Below are 22,495 nucleotides of genomic sequence, written 5' to 3'. Positions count from 1 at the left end.
CCCGACACGAATCGGCTCCACCAGTCGCAGCTTCTCACCAGAACTCTGAGAATTACCTCTCGAAGTTAGTCACCAGTGAGCACGTGATAATTATCAGTATAGGGTTTTGGAGATTGTTGAGGTTTGATTGAGATTGTAATTTAAACGCAACCTTCTGTACTCCATTTTTCTACCCCAATGCCCAGTTTGGACATAATTGTATTTTTCTAATTGTTTATGCATTGTGGTTATGCTAGTCATCTATTTATTCATGTATCTTTCTACGGTAATCAGAATCAGAAATTGAGAATAGTGAATAAATCGAGTGGTGTTCCAGTCGCTCGCTTGCCAACCCATGAGGTGGTAGAATAGTTTTCATCTCTTTACCCAAAGCCTTTAGTCTCAATTCGGACTCACACATTTCTAGCATCGAGGTTAAACCAGTTAGCTCATCGTGTCAAGGCCTTAACCTAGATTAAGACAAGTAGAAGGATCAAAGACCTAACACTGTCGCAACAACTCGGTCACTTTTCTGACGAGAAATTCGCCACCATCCTCAAAAGAGAGGCAGTCATTCATGTCTGCTGACTTGTGAGGCTACAGAAGTTCGAGTTCTTGCTAGACCACTTGACTAAGTGGATCGGTAGTCGTCGACTTGGGAGCGCAGGACAATTTACTTGACTCTGTTAGGGCTATAGGCTAGCTGAATTGTCGTTCGAAAATCTTAGTCCATCGTCTAAGACCATTTTAAATGTTACTAATTGGCGTGCTATCGACTCCACGGACTGTTTGACCGACACCATACTTCTAGATACCAGTTGTTTGGGTGAGTTGAAACAGCTCTCGGGATTCAGCTGTTTCCTCCAGCTCATGAGCACTCTCCAAATGCCAGGTTTTTCAGTCCTTACCAAAGCTATGTGAAATATCCTGATCAACGTGCATCTTCAAAATGACGATTCGTCGGAGTAGACTGGGATGCTTTGAGTTGTAGGGAGCTTATGTAAACCCGGTGCTTGTAATTCGGACATTTACCGAAACCAGAAGTCACTTAACTAATCACTTCCGTGGTGCTGTGCAAATACAGCCGATACTGATTTCTACTTATCGGTGGACTGGTAGCTAGCCTTCAACCTAACTCAGTTTGATATTTGGTTGTAACTGAAGCTGCAGCCAATTTGCTTATATCAGTTTGTTTCGAACAAGACGTCTCTTATGACTTCTGTCCCTGTCGATTGTCGTGTGACAAAGTCACCAATCAGAATATCGACTTCTATGACTTTGTTCCCATGCTAAACCAATGATGCATCAAAACAACACCAGCAGCCGTGTATCATTTCTGAATCTTATTGGTCCCCAATGTAGAAGCTTTTCTCCTAGCCCCCCCCCCCGTTGAGTCCAGAATAAAAAATCAGCTTTCATTGTATGAATAATATATTTCAGATATACGTACTTTATATACAAGCAGACCAGACCTCATCACATCATAAAATGAAAAATAATAATTGCACAAGATCAAACCAAAAGTGTGCGTGTGAGTATGAGAGACCGTAACTAATAAATAGGGAATGAATTAAGAATGGTAAGTCGCATAACAGCAGCCAATGGGTCAAATGAAGTCTTACGATAAACGAAAATAAATATACATAGTCTAATTACATAATAGTTATACAATAAGAATATATATATAATAACAGTCTATAGATAGTTTCTGGAAGCTTAATCTTCGGATACAACAGCGTCTATTAGCCGCAAATGCAAGATAAGCTTGGGGCGAAATAGGTAATTATCAGAGTCCAGATAGGTATTTCAAAAGGAGAAGCAGTCTTGTGCATATCCACATTAGCGATAGCTGATCATGATGTGATCAATCTGAAATTTAGTCTGGTGTTGTAGATGAAGAAGGCCAATTAGTATATAGGTGATAAGTTCATTAGAATTTGGTAGTGGCCAGGAGCAGATTGTGGTCTGCACAGTTACAAAAGACGATTACTGCTATTTGATCTGAGACCATCGAACCCGTTTGGGAACATAAGTGACTTCCCTCTTTTCAAAGACACCAGATTTATGCATTCAAACCTCTGGATAATGCTGCATCTCTCGAGCGACCTTTCTTTTATTTCTCACTTCAATAGACCCTTCTAATTTAATTGGACACTAACGATTATTATTGAGGATTCAACAAATGAGTGCCTTTTCTGCATCACCAACGCAAGTCAAGCTGAACGTAGTTACTACATTGTACGGAAATAAACATACATGGAACAAGCATTTCAAATCAACAGATGGAGAACGAAGTTTTAATACTTCATTAAAATCTCGAATGCGCGTCACGTGTACTTAACATCACCAATATTGTGACTTTCCATGGACATCTGTTGTCCGATCTTTACCTAAGACCTTTTAAGCAGAACAGAACTTTCTACAGAAACTGGTCGCTAAGTTAGAAATGAAGATGTACACAGAATGGAACAACTTGAATTAAAGTAAAATAAATTTATTTATCATAATGTGATTACAAGCATCGCTTGAGTAGGTATGAAGGAAGAGCAAATAGAACGGTTTCTCTATAATTATTAGTTGTCACACTTGTGAATAGCCTGGTGTTCTGCCTGGGTACCCGGACCGAGGCTGGTAGTTTTCTCAGGAGGCAACTTCCAAGTCTCTTGACTTAGAGGCCTGATCCACTGGGATCTGGTTTGTTCTCTCCCACAGTTGGTTGTTGCTAATAGTGTCCGGCCAACGGATCCGAAGTATTTTAGAAATGATTATTATACTTTATTTATTTGTAGTGTTATATAATTTGTTTTATATAGCTGAATGATCATCCTCTGAACTATTTGTCATTGTATATTTGTGATTTCAATAATATGGAATTGTTCCGTCTGATGTGTTTAATTCTTTACATGATGGAAACAACTATTTTAAGGGGAAGAATACATATTGTCTGTTGACCTTATTTAGATTATTTGAACACTGTCATCCATTGTTAGTTATATGTAGGTAAATAAGAATTAATTGATTCTGTGGGAGTGATAACAGTTAACTTGCTGAACTGTTAATTTTTAGATTAAATTATCAATATAAATTGAACTTTAATAACTAGAATTGTAATGTTTTAACTAATTTCCCATATTTTTCTAAATTTAAAGTAAGAAGCGATATGTTTTACTCGCTTTGATTTAGTACTTCAGACGGCAAACCGTAAAAGTTATTACATAACATAATGATAGTGAGTGAAGGTTAATACTCATCACTCAATTTCACAAAATTTACGGAAGTCTAGGTATTCCTTTCCTCAGTGTGATATAGTCAATCAGTGACACCGTTAAATGAAGCAAACCGCTGATAAAAAAACTGTAGTATACTTGCTTTCAGGTTCTTGTAAGTAGGGAATTAAATACCATATTGATATACTCTATAACTTTTTTCTTCAGAGGAGTGTTGAGGCTTTACCTCAAGCGTTTCGATACTATCTTTGCAGCTAACACAATATCTTTTCTGCATCTTAATCATTTTTGAAGTCATCGTGCTGACTTTATTAATGTTCAGTGATGAAAGGATTATCTTTCCATGACATTGGTTGGTGGGACGCGTCAACTGAGTTAACCTTGTCTACAATTAAAGCACTTCTTTGTCTGACTAATTATTTTTGGACCATTTTCCATAGGATTGGTTAAATACCTGATTTGTTGTACTTTCTACATTTTGAAAGTTGAAATACTGGACTAACTTCATTCATCGATTTAGAAATTACGTAAAAATATTCTCTTATTTGTATGAACAGCTTTTTGTGCTTAAACATGTATAAAATGAACGCTATCATTATATTGTCCCGTTTAAAAAATTGATAAGAGCAATGCTAATGTAAATACTAACCTTCAGATTGCGTAATAAAGTTTTGCAAACCATTCAAGTGATGTGTTTGGTCTATATATTCTGGTGAGCTTATCGATCAATTCAAGCAGTTCTTTACCAATATTTTGTTCATATGTTAAGTCAATCCAATCTCATGGTAGCTGGAGGGTACAAGGGATATATAAAAGCTATGTTAGGTCTTGAGATATCTTTCGTTATTAACATCTTGTTATACTAACTGGTTCTAAACTTGGATTAGTATATTTATTTAATGCTGACGGAAATCTTCATCCCATTTCATGTACAAGTTAATCGATTGTACGTTTTGTCTAATGACCTAAGACTACACAATATGTAGAAGAGAACTAGATGTAGTCATTTTAAACCCATGGTCCACTTATACAGAATCACACTTTTCCACCTTTTTACTAGTATTCATTTCTATCAGTCATAATATCTGTCTAAATTATCGTAAAATTATTTTCTCATGATTTTCTTACAGATAGTGAGTCTATTACAGCTCATACACCTTTAGTAACATCCACTGTCAACATGACCCCGATTTCTAACTGTCCACTCTTAGAGCATAGTAAGATAGGGTTCAATCCTTCAAAATCAGATCAATCCAGTTACTTGCTTCAATCAAAATTAATGAGCTCATTCGACATAAATTTCAAGAAAACCAGTTTATGTGATAATCAACAAAATAACAATGTAAAATCTCTTTCCACATCTATTGATAACGTGTTATTTCCAAGTATGAAAAATGAGAGCACTGATCAAACGTCTGTGAATATTAAATCATCTGATAAAGATTTTATAGTAGATCCTATTGCCACTATATCTACAGATCAGTTATTGTTAAAAGTTATCGAAATCCTTAATCCTAAACAAGTTGATTGGTTAAACAACTCACCAGTTGGAACATCATCATCACGATCATTAATTCATCGTGTACATAGTGATGCTGTGTTAGATAGAAAAATGAGTAAATCTTGTAAATATTTGGCGAAGGAAAATGATTATACTACTCGGACTACTGCCAATCCACCTATATATCATCGTTCACGTTTTCATTCCAGTTCAAATTCATCTACTTTGTCATGTTTAAATATTGATGATAATGAAGGTTTTGAGTACGATGATATTATTTCTATCTATGCAACTAAAGATGAAGTAATGAGAAACATTAACAAAAATCAAATGACTATAAAACATATTCATGGTGATAACAATGATGAAGATGACGGTGATGATGTTCTCATTGATGAGAACAATGAAGATATAGACGACAATATTCTTCGACAACTCGACACATTATCTTCTCTTCTTAACAATAAGTCTGATAATTTCTTCCAAGGTCAATCAAGTGAAATTTCATCAGATTTAAACAAAAGTACATACATTGCAAATGCACCTGATGACGTATTAATATCATTCTCATCACCGTCATCGTCACCGGGAATTAATAAAAATCCTAATAATTTATTACCTAGTAGTAATTCCGATGCAATAAAATTCACTGATCTTACACAAAAAACTGTTGTACTCACAGATGAGTTAAACAAACTAGGTGTTACACTTGATCGTTTATTGTATAAACTACAAGCTAATCAAATTCAGTTGGATCAAGCTGAAGATAATTTAGATTATATGTGGTATTTAAGAGATAATTTAGATAATAATTTTTCGTCAAACACATCTGATTGTTGTTCTGAGTTTGGTTTAAGTGATGTCGAAGCAGAAGCTTTACTAAATGATGATGGTGATGTTGATTTAGATGAAAATGGCAGTGATGATGATGAATATAAAGGGACGGAAGATGATTATTGGTCATCACATGGTAGAATGACACAATCATCTACTCATCCAAATGATTACTGTCCTATCCGTGGTGTTTCTGGTTATTTGTTCAGTTCACATGGAACACTTGATAGTTCTCATTATTCTAATTTAAAAATCCCAAGTGATATTCGTAATCATTCATCAAATTTGGATTCAGGGTTAGAACAATCAGTTATGACATGTTCTGAATCATATGCGCAAATGTTCTCACCAATGCCAGAAAAACATTTAGAAAATTCGCTTGATCATCACCTTTTATATAATAGATATTTATCAAATTCTCAAGTCTTTAAAAATTACTCACATTCACTTCCAAAGTATTCACGTTTTAAAAAACGATGTAGTTATAGTCAAAGGAAACGAATGTGTAATAGTGAGAGTAATCGTTTTTCTACAAATGTTCTTCCTGATTCTGATGGTTTTCTACATCCAGGTGGGTTCTTGAATTATAGTTTATTTTATTCGGGATTGGTGTAGATGAGAGTTTAAAGTTGTTCAGACATATAACTTTGAACCAAAAAGTTGTTGACATATCACTTATTCTACCTTCGTTCTAAATAAGTAGTATTTATTATTGTTTTTTTATATTAACCAATTTGCCATGTACAAATTCTTGTACTTGTTTGTAAGCCATATTAGATGTGAAGACTAGTGATTATATCCGATTGCCCGAACCGAAGTAGATGGAAGGTTATTCGAATTTGCGATTTAGTGGCTGAAAGTCTAGTGCTTTATAACCGCTAAGCTACCCCTCATTGACCTGTTTTATTTAGAATTGTTAGCATATGAATCTGTATGTAATGTTTAGTTTCGCTTATTTATTAAACTTTATAGAGCGTTTCTGTTGCGTTCGTTGTTTTTTTATTCAGCCGAACCAAAAAGTTATCTCAACGACTAATTATACGGGCTTACTAAGCATTATTAATCTCTCGTGTCTTGTCAGCGCAATAACTTTTGTTTTTCATATCTAGCCTTCAATCATCTAACTGTAGGCTTGATTTTATTTACATCTGTTTTGACCTCTTAGCTAGTATAGGTTATCTACTTATAAATTTAAATAACACTTGGCCTCTTATGCTTATATATTAGATCATATACTTGTCATTAAGAAACTATCTCTTCACTTTACCCAGTTCACTTTAATTATAATTGTGGTTTTCACCATAAAGCTTTAAAGTAAATTATCTCTCTTTAATCAATTTAATGATAAATGTTTTGTTAATCTGGCTACTTAGATTAATAAGTAAAATTAAACTTGTTGACATGAAACTGGAGTTTGTTTCCATTCGCAAAGAATAAATAACTATTTATTTCTTCTACTCTGCTACCAAATGTTTTCTTTCCTCTATATTTAATCAACATGCGCTTCATTTTATTATTGTATTTCCTTCGATTACAGCGTGTGATTAAACCACATGATACTTTAATTATCTTGGGAATACATTCCCTTTTCATTACCGTTCATTTAATGTCAATCACTAGTGGAAACATTAAAGCATTAGTTTTGTACTAGTGAATACTTACAGTGATTTATGATCGAGATCAACATGATTTATGTGTAACTAATTATTCAGGTATCTAAGCCTTCAACTTTCAGCTATGGGTTTGTGGGTTGAAACCCCTTAACTATATAGTTATAACGTTATCGAGATTCGTGCAACATAGCCTAAGTGATGTTATTTTTAGGTTGGTGTATTTATTGTTTCATCTCAGAACTGTTATGATTAGTTTTTAAAAGTGTAGCCAATTAATAAAATTTTATGTCAAAAATCTTATTCTGGTTAATGTGATCGATTCACGAAATATTTTAGTTTCTTCTAAAACTTTATGACATTAGAGTGAAAACTATTAGCAACTGAGTATTTGAAGTTCCATAAATGTTAAATACTTAAGGCATTAACGCAAAATTGAGTGTTTGGTCCATTGTGTTATAAATTTTGTCTGAATAACCCCCAAATACCCTAGTACGAATGAGGGTGGGGAGAATTCGCTCTTCTTCTTGAAATACTTTAATGTGACCATATATATATATATACATAATGCCGTTGAAGTCCTACTCACTGCCTTCTCTCGGCATGGGTGTCGTTTACGAACTTGAGAGGATGAGAAGCTAATATCCGGCGCTTCAACTGTGTTGGAGGGTATGGAAGATCCATCTAAGGGAGTTGGAAAACCTTTATCCCAGACCAATGGTGCACATGAACTCCTGGATTTTGATGGAACAAGTGGCGTATGAACCTACCGTTGGTCTTCGGCTACCATGAAACGATGTCTTTTCGCCATCTCTACCTACGCTCTGGTAGATTTCGGCCCGGAATTGATCAACGATGAGTTTTACCACTATTCTATATAAAGTGCGTTCGACAGACATTCTGTAAAAGGTTGGATCTACAACGCATCGGTCAGAGCAGTTTTGCTATATCCTTGTGGAACATAACTTCTTTGTGTCGAGGATGTTGGACGACTGTGTTTAATCGTCGTTTTCTTTGAAAGATTGCTGATATCCAGTGGCCACATCATGTTAATAATGCAGAGTTTCAGACATGTGTTCGGGGTCGGGGACGATGACTCAACTGATGTTATCATCTCAAAACACTGACTTCGGTGACTTGGATATATCCTTTAAATGTCATCCCAGAGAATTACATATCATGCTTCATTTGCCGACACTGGATCTGGTTGGAAAAAGTGGGGAGGTGGTCAGTGCATGATATGGTACGAAAGAAAGCTATTTAGGACTGGCTTCTCCTGGTTCTTCACAACTCCCTCGTTTGGGTGCTAGAGATGGTGCAACACAGTGGTTAAAGACGTTATCAGATATTGGATTAGAATAGAAGCCAATTTCGATCCTGCTATAACTTTTACTTTCTTCATAAAAATGAACGTAACTGCTTTAATTGAAAGAATGCTTTCTGGTTATATTTTCGCTAACTGAACTGCCTCGCCTATTATTATTATTTATTATTTATTTGAACACATAAATATTGGTACAAGGGGACATCAAATATATATGCGCCACACAAAACAATGAGAATGGGAAGAGAAAAAGAAGGTAAGGTGCGTATGAGAAAAAAAAGAAAAAAGGACAATAACGGCCACAGATTAGTGTAAGGTAGTGTAGTAATAATAGTAATGGGGAAACGGAAAGGTACAATCAGAAAAATTCTTTCAGTTAGGGAAGATACAACCACTTTTTAAGAAGAAAGTAAGAGAAGGTTACAGCAGGATCGCCACTGGCTTCTATTCTGAGCCATATCTGATAACATCTCTAGCCGCTATGTCGCAACATCTCTCGGACCGCAGCCAGGGAGTCGTGAAGGACCAACACAAGCCAGTCCTTTGCAGTTTTCTTTCATATAACGACACCATGTCATACAGGGACCACCTCTTCGCTTTTTCCGACCAGTCCCAGCGTCGGCAAATAATGCACGACGTGGGATTCTCTGGGACGACATTTGTAGAACATGTCGAAGCCACCGAAGTCGATGTTTCAAGATGGTGACACCAATCGGATTATCGTCTCTGTGCCCGAACACACGATGACGAACCTCTGCATTACTGACATGGTGTTGCAAATGGATGTCAGCGATCCTTCGGAGATAGCGATGATCGGACACAGAGAGTCATCTAACGTCCTCAACTCGGAGAGGCCAGGTTTCACAAACATGGAGCACGGTGAGATCGGGCAACCCTGTGTAACCCCACTGCTTGAATGGAACAATGGAGAAAGGTGGTTATATGCCCTCACTCAACCTGAGGTGTTTGTGTATAGAACCCTTTAAGATGTTAATGAACTTCTCAGGCACACTCTTCTTCAATAAACAATCCCAGAGAACAGTCACAAAAAGAATGAAATGACGATTATTAGTATTATTATTATTGTTATTATTATTACTTCACTCTCATTCACTGATTTCTATTCATTGTTGTTCTTTTTTGCTATACTCACACTACTTTCTCTATCTCTTCACAACATTGTTATTGTGTGGCGCATATGTATTTGCTGCTTCTTTGTACCACTATTAATTTGTTTAAATAGATAAATAAATCATACATTTTATTTATTTTCTTAATCAACTTAAGTCCTATGTCTTTAGTTAATATCTCAAGTTTTTATTTTAAATTATTATTGGTTTACGTAGCTTATTTAGCTCAGTCTAAATCAACTGTTTTTCAAAGCAAAGTTTATTTCACATACATTCTTTTAAGCCTTAATGTAGAACAGAAAACATCTAACGTCAAGATGGGCTTTTTCATTTTATGCCTACGATTATTGAAAAAAAAATGTAGTTTTTCTGTAGCTTATTTTCGCTCATTTTATACACAAACATTCAAATTAGCTGGTGAAACTAAATGTCGAGTAATCGGAAGAACGTAGTGTTATGGGTAAATTATACAGCCTCTACTTAAGCTCTGCTATATACATAATTTGTTTAGGTGAACAAGGCACATTTTTTATTTTATTAAACATAAACCCCATAATCTATTTTATTGAACAGACAAAGGGCAATGATAATAGAAGTAGAATAATAGGGATTCGATTTATTTTATAAATGTTCACTAACTGCTTGTTTATGTGTTATTAATTTTCTGTTAATTCTTTTCCATAACTTGGATTACAACAAGCGTAACAATTAAAACGAGTTAATAGTAATTCATTGTATTCAGTAGAGTCATTTTCTGTTCTCACAATTGTACTGAGCGAAGTGTTTTGAATGGTGTGAAGAAATATGGGGTAGACATTATGTATTCACAGTAGTAAACACGAATAATTGAAGTAACAAAAGATACCTCTCTCCTAGTATTTGGGGCCGAGTTGATGTGAGACATCAAAAAGGAAGAATGTACTTGTAAAATCTCAGCGAATGAATTTGAAGTAAATCCAACGTTTCGCCTTTCAATCTGGTCCAAGCTTTTTCAGAGAAATATAATCAAACATCGAAATTATTGAATATAAATAGGTGCATGGTTCTCCGGTTCATTGTGTACTGAATAGGTCATCCAGTCAACGTTAACAATGTTTAAAGTAGGTATTTGCATTAGTGTGTAAGAGACATGTGCTGTGAAGTGACATGTGTTAAGATAACATGTGTGTATACGTGAGAGGAAATTTCATTCACTATATATTGTCTCTGGTCAGTGAATTTTAAGAAAACATGTAATTTGTATCTCATACCAATGGATCATAAAAATTGCAGTTTCAGTCGTTTTCCTATAGCGAAGTGATTGGAATTGTCTAAAATAAGTGTGCGAAAGATTCACATTGTAAGATAAGAACTGCTCAGAAGTCACGTACCGAAATATTCAAAATAAAATTTTAAAAAAGTGCTTCAGCTGTTGATGGGTTTACATTCCAGTAGGTTGAATTAGTAAGTAATCGAAAGGCACCGATAATGGTGATCATAAAATCATCGACGTATAGATTATTGATTATCAGTTAGATTAAATGTGATTATGGAAATATATCTTATTGCAGAATGGTATATTATCCTTGAAAGAACCTATCAGTGTAGAAGAAATAGGAAGTATGGTTAATGAATCTCGTTGAAAGCATTCGGCAATTCTTTGAGCAACTTGATCTTTCATAGCGACCCACAACAGCTGGGAACACCCTGGATTTTCATTCTGTCAATTATGAAACTACTAACTCGGCCCAACAATGGTTGACTACAATTGTCGAACAAGACTTTCGGCTTTATTTGTTCCATTTAAGCTATATTTACGATGTTTAAATTACTACTACCAGTGTTGTTGTATTTCTACCTCTCTATTCTTGTTAATTCTTTTCGCATTATGTTAAAGTAAAGTTTGCTTACTTGGGCTGATGTGTATACATTTCTGGTCTTTATGGGCTTTATCGCTGACTAAAATTTATTCATAACTGATTGATGCAAGAATTCAGTATTATTTTAACTACAAGTGTAACGAAACTAGTAAATACTGTGTATAACGTTGCAGTTTGAAATTTGTTGTGAATCGATTACTTCTTTCTCATTGAAGATATTCCAATTAATCTTTTGTAAATTGTTTAAACTTTTTTTATTATTTCACTGAGTGAAAACAATGAGTAACCCATAATGTTTACAAAATTAGATTAATGTGGACATGTTGTATGATTAGATATGTTTGGAATACTATGAAGGTAAATTTTCTATTTTCAAATCTTTGACATATCAGACACTTTGATTATTTTTATTTCTAAGAATTTGTTTGTGTGATCAAATCAAGCATATTCGGTTAGACGTTATGTAAGGATAGTTTTAAAGTTTCTTTACTATGAACTGATATTACAAGTTTATTCTACAGAATGATCTCAATCAAGATGCAGTTCATAGCTAAGGTTCAATTATTAGCTTCTACATAATGATTTATCATAGTGAAGGTATTTATTAAAGTGACAGAATTAAACACCATCTCCATTTTCAAACCAGCTTAGTTTCAATACTGTATTCTTATAAAAAATACTTCAACAATTCAAATTGCTTCACTACAATTTCGTGTCCCAAAGTAATACTCTTCCTAGAATTAACATTTAAAAAATTTCAGCAAGTATTTCAGATTTCTGAATAATTTGTTTATCAGATTAAAACATAATGGTTTAAGAATAAACAAACTTTTTCTGAATGATAATTGATCTAATTATTAAGTTTCACGCGACCTACGTAATCTAATTTCGGTATTGGTCGATTGTCACATGACAAAATTATTGTCCATAGAAGAATCAAATCTACCGGAATTGTTTAGATATTTATTCGAACGATGTTTGTTTGTTGTGATCGATATGAAATTAGTTATATACTTGATAAAAGTTTGTTGATGTAGTAACTGAGTGGACAGTTAAAATTTTAGATATTCTTGTATTCATATACTCGTTTATAATGATTATAAGTTTATAGGAATACGAGGATGTGGACACGTTATCATCCTTCATTAACGAAGGGAAGCAACAAAATAAAAAAAAACAACTACTTATTCTATCTGTCCAATATAACAAACATCTTGAAGATAGGACAAATTATAGAACCTATCCATAGCTAAAAATTAAAGAGACTTGATTAGGGATTTTATCTTAGTTATGAATTACTCATTGGTAATTGTGCGTTAGAACTCCGCCTGGAGTCCCTCCGGGGGCTACTGCCGGTCCCAAGCCCGGATAAAGGAGGAGGGTTGGGCATGGGGTTAGCGTCCCCATCCCGTAGAAAACTAACTCGCTAAAAAAACGCTAACCAGAAAAAATTATTCAAACCTTTTAAACTCTGCCCTGGGAGTCAGAAGATCTTCATTTAGAAGAATTATGACGCCTCATGATGAAAGCCGAATTCCTTCGGAAGTTACGAGGCCGATGCCCCTTCTGACAAACAGAGCGACCATTTATTTAGGTACATGGAATGTTCGTACAATGTGGGACACCGGAAGAGCCTTCCAAATTGCTGCAGAAATGAGAAGATACAACCTAGAGGTACTTGGGATCAGTGAAACACATTGGACACAAGTTGGACAACAACGACTAACTTCAGGAGAGCTCCTGTTATACTTCGGCCATGAAGAAGAAAATGCACCACATACACAAGGAGTTGCATTGATGCTGTCCAAACAAGCGCAAAATGCACTTATAGGATGGGAATCTCATGGACCAAGGATCATCAAAGCGTCGTTTAAAACAAAGAAAGAGGGCATTTCAATGAACATCATCCAATGCTATGCGCCTATCAACGACTACAATGAAGACGCTAAAGATCAATTCTACAATAGGCTGCAGTCAATCGTCGAGAAGTGCCCAACAAAGGACCTGACCATTCTGATGGGAGATTTCAACGCCAAGGTTGGAACGGACAACACTGGATATGAAGACATAATGGGACGACACGGACTGGGAGAAAGAAACGAAAATGGTGAGAGATTTGCAAATCTATGTGCCTTCAATAAGCTGGTCATAGGCGGCACCATATTCCCACATAAACGCATACACAAAACCACATGGACTTCACCGGATCATATTACACAAAACCAAATCGACCATATTTGCATCAACAAAACGTTCAGGAAGACTATAGAGGACGTGAGAACCAAGAGAGGAGCTGATATAGCATCAGATCATCACTTACTGGTCGCTAAGATGAAATTGAAACTCAAGAAGCACTGGACAACGGGGCAGACAATATCACAAAAGTTCAATACGGCCTTTCTCCAGGATACTAGCAAACTCAACAAATTCAAGATAGACCTCAGCAACAAGTTCCAGGCCTTTCATGATCTACTCAATGGAGAAGGAACTACTGTGGAGAGCAACTGGAAGGGGATCAAAGAGGCAATCACTTCAACATGTCATGAGGTCCTGGGTCACAAGAAGCACCACCACAAGGAATGGATCACTGTTGATACACTGGATAAGATTCAAGAAAGAAGGAACAAGAAGGCAGCAATCAATACCAGCCGAACAAGAGCAGAAAAAGCCAAGGCACAAGCTGAATACACGGAAATAAACAAACAAGTGAAGAGGAGCATCAGAACCGACAAACGTAAATATGTGGAAGATTTAGCAACGACGGCGGAAAAGGCTGCAAGGGAAGGAAACATGAGACAATTGTATGACACGACAAAGAAACTCTCTGGAAATCGCCGCAAACCAGAACGACCAGTGAAAAGCAAGGAAGGCGAGGTAATCACCAACATTGAAGAGCAACAAAACAGGTGGGTAGAACACTTCAAAGAACTCTTGAATCGACCAGCCCCACTGAACCCACCCAACATCGAAGCAGCACCCACGGACCTCCCAATTAATGTTGGCCCACCAACAATTGAAGAAATCAGCATGGCCATCAGACAAATCAAGAGTGGCAAAGCAGCAGGACCGGACAACATCCCAGCAGAGGCACTAAAAGCAGACGTAGCGGCAACTGCAAGGATACTACACATTCTCTTCAATAAGATTTGGGATGAGGAACAAGTACCAAAAGACTGGAAAGAAGGACTTCTGGTCAAAATACCGAAGAAAGGCGATCTCAGCAAGTGTGATAACTACCGGACACTATTAGCAACAACGTACTGTGGGAGAGAACAAACCAGATCCCAGCGGAGGAAGAAATCAGGAAGAAGCGCTGGAAGTGGATAGGACACACATTGAGGAAAGCACCCAACTGCGTCACAAGACAAGCCCTCACATGGAATCCTGAAGGTCAAAGGAAAAGAGGAAGACCAAAGAACACATTACGCCGAGAAATGGAAATAGACATGAGAAAAATGAACAAGAATTGGAGGGAACTAGAAAAGAAGGCCCAGGACAGAGTGGGTTGGAGAATGCTGGTCAGCGGCCTATGCTCCATTGGGGGTAACAGGCGTAAGTAAGTAAGTAAGTAAGTAATTGTGCGTTAGCCTCGTGGTTAATAAAATAATCGAATTCCAACCACTGTTGTTTAAAGTTCGTACTCAGCTTAACGTACTGCGGTTTTAATAAGCTAGTAGTACCACTATCCCTGACTTAAGTAATGTAGCTTAGACCCACCCAAGTACATAAATATGTACTCTATGAGCTTATTCATCACCGTACCCTCTGAAAAAAAAATAGAACTGGTAACCTTTGAAATCCATAATATAAATATTGCTTTAAATGAGTGTGGTTTGTGCTTACCAGATCATTATTAGGTCCTCGTTTTAGTTTAAAGTTTTTCAGTGTTAAAGGCAAGTTCAAAATAAAACTCTGCCTCTATGAAACACTTTATATTCTCTACGGTAAATTCTCCTCAGGTTCTAAAATTATATTATCCAAATTAATAATCCAAAAAATGGCCAGGTTAAGGGCAAAGTGCATCGTTTAGAGTTAAAGCATGTGAATTTAGGATTGTCAAACAAAATAGAATAACTTCAACTAATCCACGAAATTGTGCGACACATCCACCATTGTTGTCAGTGGGTAACTATCTCACAACAGACCCGGCTGAACTACACTGATCACTGCTTCTCACTAGATCGTGGATGCGGACTGTTGTGGAGTCCCACAATAGGACGAAACAGCTGTCCAGTGTTTCCAGGTTTTCCATGGCGGTTTAACCTCAATTAACTCATGATCTCAACTACTAAAAAATAGAGTGGAATTGTTAATGTTGATATGACTCATATAGAATGTTAATCAGAATAAATATGGGTCAGATAGGGTGAGAAAAATAATAGTGCAATTAAAATTCGATCAAATGTTTAGTGGAAGACTATATTATGTTAAAAATTACCATGATATAATGAGGTTAGATGAATGCGAAGTAAATGAATCATGTATTGGGTAGATTAATAATGGTGTTTAACCAGTAATAATAATAATACGAAGATTTGTGAATAAAGATAATAGACAATTACATTTGACTACGAAAGGTTGTAAGTACAATAGTCAAATTAGGTCATCCAATAACCTAGATTACTATTGACTAATTAGATTTAAGGTTGGCCAAGGAAGGAGAAGCAGTTGAATATATTTCTTTTGTGCACACAGCTCCGGTTTCTTAATCTGGGTGGCTACTGCTTCAACCGTTTGAAGGACTTCGAGTCTGACAAGCTTTGACAAGAAATTACTGACTCGATAAATAGTTGAAAAGGATTGGTTTATACTGGCACTATGACCAGTTTGCACAAAATGAGCCAACATCGAGCTGAAGGGAATTTATCGAAAAGAATATTCTTCGTTCAAATATTAGTCTTTTAATATGATGGAGACCTTTAGACAAATACTTTATATTTTAAAGCCATCCTTCCCTTTATACTACCATATGAAATCCCTAATACGAATTGAGTTTTCAAGTTATTTATTGTCGAATTGATGGTTTGAAATACTGGTTTAATCAGTTTTGTAAGTATGACGTACATAAAGTTGCCTGTAGTGATTTGTTATACTTTTTTATGACAAATACGTAGACATTAGTTATTGGTCTTAACTATTTAAAGGAAAAAAACTCGTGAAAAGGATTTCAACCGTTTTTCACTTCTAAACAAACAAACCGTAGACATGTTTCCTCTACTGTATCTGAAATATTTTACTTTTCATAACATATCACGTAAACAATAATTATCTATTTTCTAAAAGTTTTCTCTGAATTTCTATTCTTAGCTATAATCTCGTTTTCATAATTTCATCATAAATATTATGTTTCTTTACACATGTTTCTTTTTATTATTTGTCTTGAAGTCTAAAATCCACCAAACTGGTGATCGATATCTCAACTTTGTTCATAACATTACATAAGGAATCAAATAAATTGCTTTATTTCCGGTGACTCGTTATCAGTTCAAGATAATTTCATCTGATCCGATATGACTAAGAAAGTTTCATCTAACACGATTAACTGTAACTCGAGCGAAAAATGTGATTTTTAGTGTTACAATGTATAAATCGATTATAGTGCACCGAATTTATTGACCGTTGTTGTATGGAAATTGACCAATTCACTTTTTAAAGTGTAACAACTAGGAACAGTAGGTAATACTTCATCTAGTTGCTACTAATTAGTGGATTATTTTTGTGGATCTTAGTTTCATTTTATTTTTATCATTTATTTGTCAATAAAAAAATTTATAAGCTTAAACTAAATTATTTCAAGTAAAACACAAAACAAAATGTAAGAATAGAGATTTTTACAGATAATAGTTCACTTTAAAAAAATATAAGATAAAGAAGTGAAGAATACATGCCAAAAATAAATTACAACATAAGATGAGATATCGGGACTATTATAAAAAGTTAAGAAATTTAATACACTGCTTCTGGACATGAAGACCAGGTTTGAATCGATGGATTGCAAATGCTTCCGTCATGCCCAAGTTTCTCATCCAGAGGTAAATAAAAGTGAATCAAGTAGCTCTATTGTTTAACATCATCTCTGCCAAGATCTACTTTCAAAATTATTCCTAAAGTTAAAAAAACTGGTTCAATATGAAACTGGACAAGAAACTTATGCATAGCAAAGGCTCTGGCAGCCCATCATTTGTAACCTTCTCTTTGTGTTTAAAAAAATGAAATCTATTCGTTTGCAACAACATGGGCTGAAATTTTTGTGATTGAGAACCCTAATAATTCATTATCGACTGTCTCTTTCTTTCTCTGTCTCGTATAGGATTTAACGTTGTACGAAAATGTGGTTAACACTTAATGAAGAAATTCCATGTATTGCTATTAACGTTTAATTATATATTTACACACTAGATAAATTTTCACTCAATTATTCTCTTGATTCACTTCTTTTTATACAATGTAGATCTTACGTTTGAAAATGATGGTCCATTGAAATGGTCTGAATCAATGAAAGTGAATTCATTTTACATGGAATCATAGAATACTGACTTAATTATTTACATTTTAATCATGATTTTTCTTAAGAAAAAGAAAGGACAACATTATCTAACTAATTCATAACTATTGTCTTTCAATGTTTAATTTGTTTCTTTTTTTATAAGAAAAATATCCTACATGTTTATTGCACTCTCATCATGTAAATACATACAACATATAGTCATATAATGAACTATTTCTGCCGTCATTACAAATTAATTGTGTAGTCAAATGTAAATTGCATGTTATACTTTTTCGTGTTGTTGTCATCGTTATCAACAATGCAACAATTGAAAAGTATAAAGTATATTTATACATGAACTCGAATTGGTTAGTCTTCAACGCTGACATTATTACCTCATTTATCATTTTTCCTATCATTTGTAATTAATATTATATATCATCTTAACCTTGATATATTTTATTACTGTTTGGTTTTCCAGCAACTGTTTTTTTTCTAAAAAAAAACAATCGTTTTTCTTTTTTTTTGTTATTAGTTTTTCAGATTATCATTTCATCTATTGAATACGTTTGTTCTTGAAAAAATAAATACTGACTTATGTATGCATATTGATATTATTATTATTCATTATATTTCTTTATTTTAATAATTGCTTGATCTCATTATATATTTGTGTTGGGTAATAATGATGACGTTTTTGAATGTGTAACACTCTACAGCGTTCATTTTTCCGAAATTGGAACAACGATATATATGTGACTAGGTGTGAAAAAGAAGCGAATCCATCAATTGTATACGTTGTTCTTTCGTTTATTTAAATGCTGTTGATTCTATTTTCTAATTTTCGAGATTTATTTTATAATTTTGAATCAACAGCTATTTCGATTTATTGAAATGGTTATTGGAAAAATGTTCATATATGGAGTTGTTTCTTGTTGCTTGAAATGGTGTGCTTACTCTTTATCTTAACCGTACTTGTATTTATATGTAGGAAAATGTATTTTTATTTATTTATCTATATCTATATCTATCTATCTATCTATCTATATATATATATATATATATATATATATATATATATATATATATATATATATAATATTGCTCATCGATCCAGTATACTTTATTTCTAGTTAAGTAGAAAATGCTTATTAAAGAAAGTCCCGTTCTTCATTGTGTGTGTTTCATATTTTAGGATGGAAGTTATTGTAAATTAAATAAACGGAAAGTATAGTTTCTTTGTATAACATCCATTTTTCTCCTTTGAAGCCTGTCACGGACAATGGTCGTCAATATATATAGTCGTTGATGTAGATACATTACCGGATCTGATTTCGTTGACTAGCATTTCTACTTTTAGTTAACTAGCAATTCAAAATATCGTATTATCTAGTTTGATATGTATAACAACTTAGTTAAGATTATTTTTATCAACAACAAGAAATGAGTTTCGTAAAAAGTTATGGTTCTGTCTGATATTTAATAAAATAATAAATTTATTACTACATTCTGATAAATGACATCAAACTGAATGATTGACTTCTAACATTTAATTACACTGATTGACTCCTAGATCAGTCTTCTTTATGATTCTCTGGTTTGAAGAAAGATATTCTCACGCTTACATAATCTATCACCCATTCACCCCTGGTACCCACTAAATCTTCATGAACAGTATGCTTTCAACCAACTGAAGACAAGGTGTTACTTAACTCATATTGCTTCATTTAAGTTAAGCGGAATAAAAGGCCTGATTTTCGATTTGTAACAAAATGTCATGAATAATGTGTTTATCATTATCCTTATATATGTTCATTTGACCAACAAATTAATTTGGTTCTCAAGTGATTGTAAAATAACTAGTCCTTTGAGATTTCTAACTTACAACTTGATATCATTTAGATCAAAAGCCATAACAAATGTTCGTTTTTAGTTCAAGCTTTTCAACTGTGCACAAATTATATTTCTTAATTAATGTACAAATCGATACACGGTTTCAGTAAGCATTTGATTTTTTAAAAATTATCTATAGTTTCACAATACTTGTTTACAAAACCAGCTATACTCATGCTGAGTAGAAATTCAAAAATTTGATTACGGGACATCAAGTAATGGATAACGGATGACTATAAAATTGGTAGCTTATAACACTACGATCAGAAGTTTAGATCAGTATCAGCATTTAGTTTGAAGTCAGATATAAGACCATTTTTCGAGGGTCCCGGTGTATCCTAAAATGAGTTCTAGATTCAATTAAGCTGTTAGATACAATCAAATATAATATTTATGTTTGGTGTTTTTCAGACTCTTTCAGAACTACCAAAAGTACGAATTCCCAAAAAGGTTAATTTTTAAGCACAGTTGAGATACTTTTATCGTTCAGTATTGGCACGCACAGGGATGGCCAAGAGATAACCAAGGTTTTCATTCATCAAAAATACTGGAGCTTTCACGGCAGTGAATTTTGATAATTTGTTTCTAACGTCAACATAATTTAAATGTAAACGAACTTCATTTCTCCGATCACCTAACTGAAAATTAGTAATTATCAACATCATGTTTATTACAAAATCTAATAACACTAAGTGAGTGGGTGTAAACCACAATTATGCAGTTACTAAGTATAAATATCCCTGCTTGAATAAGTTTTGAATCTAATAAGCTTAAAAAGATATCATAATAAAACAAATAAGTTTTGCGTTCAGAATTTAAATGTGTCATGATTGTTTGACAAAATGGTTTGCTTCCGACCTTTGTATTGTATAAATATATATTGGCTAAACGTTTTTGACTTGGCTCACCTTGTTAGAGAAGGATATTTATTATCAATGAATGTAGTATCCAGAATGTTCCTTTTATAAAATATTCATGTGGATCTATAACAGGTCTGAAACAAATTATCAAGTTATTTCTTTTTATGAAACTGAACAGAGTTATGATGCTAATGTTTTCAGAACACTGTGAACTAATTGTGTATTGTTGTTTTCCCTTTAGACAATCTCCATCTTACTGTGATGTTTTGAGTTTTCCAGATTGTCTGTTTATTTATCGTGTACATATAGGGACAGTAACCCTTTGTTTATTTGATAAATAATTTTCACCAATTTGATTACTCAATATTCGTCTTATTAATCCTTAATCCATTCAAACCATTTTTTCGATTCACAGAAACCTATAAGCATTGAATATGACTAAACCACAGGAAATGAATTCATATTATTTCGCTTTAATTGTTTCTTTTGTTCTATTAAAGCTTTCATAGTAAACTAACTATTTGATATTTATAAACGATTAGATTTTCAATCAATTTATAGTTGAAAACGATAAAACACCTAAATAATGTATGCAAATATCACAAAATGTGTAAAATCTAACTGAAGTACACTGACTTACAACGAAACGTGAATAAAATTAAATCGACCTAACAACGTCCATTCATGTTATTTGTAAAAATGGGATTCCGATTGCATATTTTACATAATCTTGACTACAAACATGGTAAATTTAACAGGTAGATCTATGTGAACATACAATACGAGTCTTTCTGTGCACTTACTTATTGGTTAGTGAACATCATGTATCTAAATGACCTCTATGCGGACATATAGAGTGATCGATATGTGTAATATATGGGTATTCTTTTTCAACGAAAATCAAGAGACAACTAAAACAAGAAATAACAGGCTTCCATTTGGCTAGATAAAACTTTTGTGAAGAGATTGTGATCACAGCACCAGGCTAGATTTTCAAATAATTTCACTTCAAACAATAAAGAACGTTTACAGACACAATTATGTATGTTGTTTTTTCGAGGGGGAGACCGAAGCTCCTGGGTTCGAATCCCGGATGTAGAGTTGTAAACGCACGCTGCTGAGGAGTCCCATACTTGGAAAAAGTGGCCCTCCAATGCTTCCAGGTTTGCAGTGATGTGCTGTCTAAGATCGTTTCGCGATCTGAACTATGAAAATATTTATTATTATTATCTTTTATTTCACATCTAATATTTGTGAAACTATTCAATTACATGTTAACGATAGGGTTTAAATAACTTTGCAGTGCACACAATGAACCACATAGATTAGTTCCTCAATATTAAAATTGATTTAAATAAGTTCAGCCAACATAGTATCAAATATGTTTTAGTAAAGATGGTATAAAAAGATAGGCTGTGCTTCATTTCTATTCTTCACAAGCACCACCCATTTAGAAATTACTTCTTCTTTCGCTTAATATATTGATTACATAGCTCATGTACTTTATAATGACTCTTCTCCAACTTGTTTATTGTAAAACTCAATGAAGTAGAAATTTAATTATATTTATCATTGGTAATTAGTAATGTTTTATGCAACTATTAAGGTTTATTTAGATCAGGTGTTTTTTGCTTTAATTAACAATGATAATACATTTTGATTGATTTTCATTTTTAAGGAAAGCAAACATTAGCATGATGAACTTCACTGATTAGTTTATTATTCGGTCCTTGATTTGTCTACATAACGGCATACAGAAGATTAAGGCCTTGACACTATAGGCTGATTGAC

The 22,495-nt window shown here is 34.0% G+C and overlaps 1 protein-coding gene across 1 annotated transcript in view; it reads left to right on the top strand.

Annotated features, from left to right (window-relative positions):
- Nucleotides 1–22,495, top strand: part of MS3_00005283 (uncharacterized protein) — a 63,038-nt gene that overhangs the window by 15,197 nt on the left and 25,346 nt on the right. The window contains exons 5-7 of the mRNA XM_051213313.1: nucleotides 4,337–6,112; nucleotides 17,916–18,996; nucleotides 19,062–20,536. Of these exons, the coding sequence (XP_051069278.1) occupies nucleotides 4,337–6,112; nucleotides 17,916–17,992 (1,853 nt within the window). The 3' untranslated portion in view covers nucleotides 17,993–18,996; nucleotides 19,062–20,536. The remainder of the gene's footprint in view (nucleotides 1–4,336; nucleotides 6,113–17,915; nucleotides 18,997–19,061; nucleotides 20,537–22,495) is intronic.

Source organism: Schistosoma haematobium, chromosome 3, assembly GCF_000699445.3.
Source record: "Schistosoma haematobium chromosome 3, whole genome shotgun sequence".
Lineage (NCBI taxonomy): Eukaryota > Metazoa > Platyhelminthes > Trematoda > Strigeidida > Schistosomatidae > Schistosoma > Schistosoma haematobium.
Note: the sequence above shows the minus strand (reverse complement) of the source record. Positions and strands in the feature narration are given on the sequence as shown.